Genomic DNA, 2,332 nt, shown 5'->3' with positions numbered 1-2,332 from the left:
GGGAAGGGCCGAGGCCCCTCTGGATCGAAACAGGACAAAGCTCAGCTGTAAAACCCGTCCCTAAAATTCCAGCTGCTCCTTCCCTGCGGATCCCAGGGCAGCTCTTCCCGGGAGTTGCAGCTGTGCCCAGACATTCCCAACACATGGTCAGGCCATGGGTTTTTGGGAAGGGCTGTGGAGACTGGAGGGATTTATCCTGGTGATATAACCAGATGTCCCCAGTGGGATCCCCCTTCCCAAGATTCCTGGAGAACGGGATTCCTAGATATTTGCTAACCTTTTCCATAGGCAGAGGGTGTCAGGGAAGTGAGGAGAATCCCACTGCTCCATTTTTCCTCCCTAAACACTGAACTCCTGCCCTCCTGGGCACTGGAAGCACGGCAGGAGGACCCAGGATCCCAGAGGAGCTCCGTGTTATCCCGCCCCATCCCGGATCCCTCCCGGCAGCGACAGGAGGAGGCAGGAGAGAGGGAGAGAGGCATCAGGAATTTAATGTTCTTGGCACTGGAACTGTACAAGACATTTACAGAGCTGTCCATGTGCACCCTCCTCCCCTCTCCCAACGGCCACACACGGCACAGGCCACGCAATTCCAGGCGCTGGGATGGTGGGATTTCCAGGTGGGATTTCCGGGCCGGATCCCCCGCCTGGCTCTCTGGCAGTCGGAGTATTTACAACATTCCTCTCCCTACACCTCAAACTCTTCCTCTTCTCTACCTTTCTACCACATGCAGGAATCCCCTGGGTTGCCCCTCCAGTCCTGCCTTCCCACGGGAAGGGGTTTCATTCCCACGGGAAGGGGTTTCATTCCCAAAAGGCAACGGTAACACAAAAATCTACCTCCGCTCGCTGCTACTCCCCTCTACTGCTCCTCTCCCCCTCCCAAAACCCTCTACAACGTCCCTACAACCTTCCTACACCCTGGAGGAACTCCCTCCTCCTCCCTCAGCCTCTGGATTGCTCGTTCCATGGGGAATGCTGTGGATGCACACACACACACATCCCTCCCTTCCGGAGCACGAAGGATCGAGTAACTGGGAAGGAAAAAAAAATAATGCCAAGTCTGGACAAACAAAATACAAAAAGTTAAAAAAAAAAAAAAAGGGGAAAAACCCCCAAAAGGAAACAAAAACAACAAAAAAAAAATCCCAAATCCCAAACTTGACACAACAACAACAACAACAAAAAAAAAACCTACTGAAAACAAAAATAATTAAATAGTTGGCAGGATCCAAGAGCGAAAACGAGGAATGTACAAAGGGAAGGTGAAAAGATTCCAGTAGGTAAATGGAGAACCTGTTGGACCTGGGGGCTGGGTTTGGGGTTTTTGTTTTTTTGGTTTTTCCATGGAAATCTGCGTGGGTTGCCACAACACACAAAGTGACTCCACTTTGAAAGGCTCTCCCCCCTCCAGGAAATCCTTCAGGAGGAGAGCCCAGCTTTGGGATTTGCCTGAGGGTTTTTCCCTGTGTAAAAACCAGCCCCCCGAGTTGAACACCAAGTAGCTGCCATTCCAACAGAACCCCGGGATCTGCCCCGACCCCACAAATGTCCACGGCGTTATTTATAAATAAACAGTTTTCCCTCCGGGAAGGAGGGAAGGAACCCCCTCCAGGGCTCCTCTTCTCCCTACACCAGCGTTTCTTTCCGCTTCTCCCTGGATCTCCTCAGCCCGGCCGAGGCTCTGGGGGCTTTCCCCCCTGCTCTGGATTCCCCCGAGTCCAGGCCGGAGGCGCCCTCGTCCAGCTCCATGTGGGATATCCCGGAGCGGCGCCGGCGGGCCGGGACGTTGGGCACCGAGGGGTTGTTCTCCTCGGATTCCTCGCGCAGCTCCGGCAGCTCCTGGAGCTCGGAGGGGGCCGTGGAGCTCTGGAAGGGGGCCGTGGAGCTCTGGAAGGGGGCGATGGCGCCGCGGATGCAGTTCACCCACTGCTGCTTGTGGAACACGTCGTTGGCCTGCAGCGTGTGGGAATGGCCCGGCCCCGAGTCCTGGAATCGCACCCGGAAGATGTTCTTGGCTGGAGAGAACGGGGGGGAAAACACGTCAGAGATTCCATGGGAGCCTCTGCTTTGGGGGAAAGTGCCTTAAACTGAGACAGGAGCCAGGCCTGAAAGAGTGAACTGAGATGTCTTGGCCTGCTAAGGGAATCTTCTGCTGTTAAAAGGAAATTTTTGTCTTCTGTGGGGCAGTCAGTTCTCCTGTTCCACGTCAGGGCATCAGTTTTACCTTGGATTAGGATGGCAGCAGCTACCAGGGAGGCTTCACTGTCAAGCCTTGGAGAGCTGCTGTTATGAATCCAGCCCTGCCAGCAGCACTGTCCCTGGACAGACA

The 2,332-nt window shown here is 54.7% G+C and overlaps 1 protein-coding gene across 1 annotated transcript in view; it reads right to left on the bottom strand.

Annotated features, from left to right (window-relative positions):
• Positions 1–1,247: 1,247 nt before the first annotated feature.
• NET1 (neuroepithelial cell transforming 1) overlaps positions 1,248–2,332 on the bottom strand; it is a 75,156-nt gene continuing 74,071 nt past the window's right edge. The window contains exon 8 of the mRNA XM_029958179.1: positions 1,248–2,018. Coding sequence (XP_029814039.1) covers positions 1,630–2,018 — 389 coding nt within the window. The 3' untranslated portion in view covers positions 1,248–1,629. The remainder of the gene's footprint in view (positions 2,019–2,332) is intronic.

This window comes from Manacus vitellinus, unplaced genomic scaffold (assembly GCF_001715985.3).
Source record: "Manacus vitellinus isolate BGI_N305 unplaced genomic scaffold, ASM171598v3 scaffold_147_pilon, whole genome shotgun sequence".
Classification (NCBI taxonomy): domain Eukaryota; kingdom Metazoa; phylum Chordata; class Aves; order Passeriformes; family Pipridae; genus Manacus; species Manacus vitellinus.
This window is presented reverse-complemented; position numbering and strand designations above follow the sequence as displayed.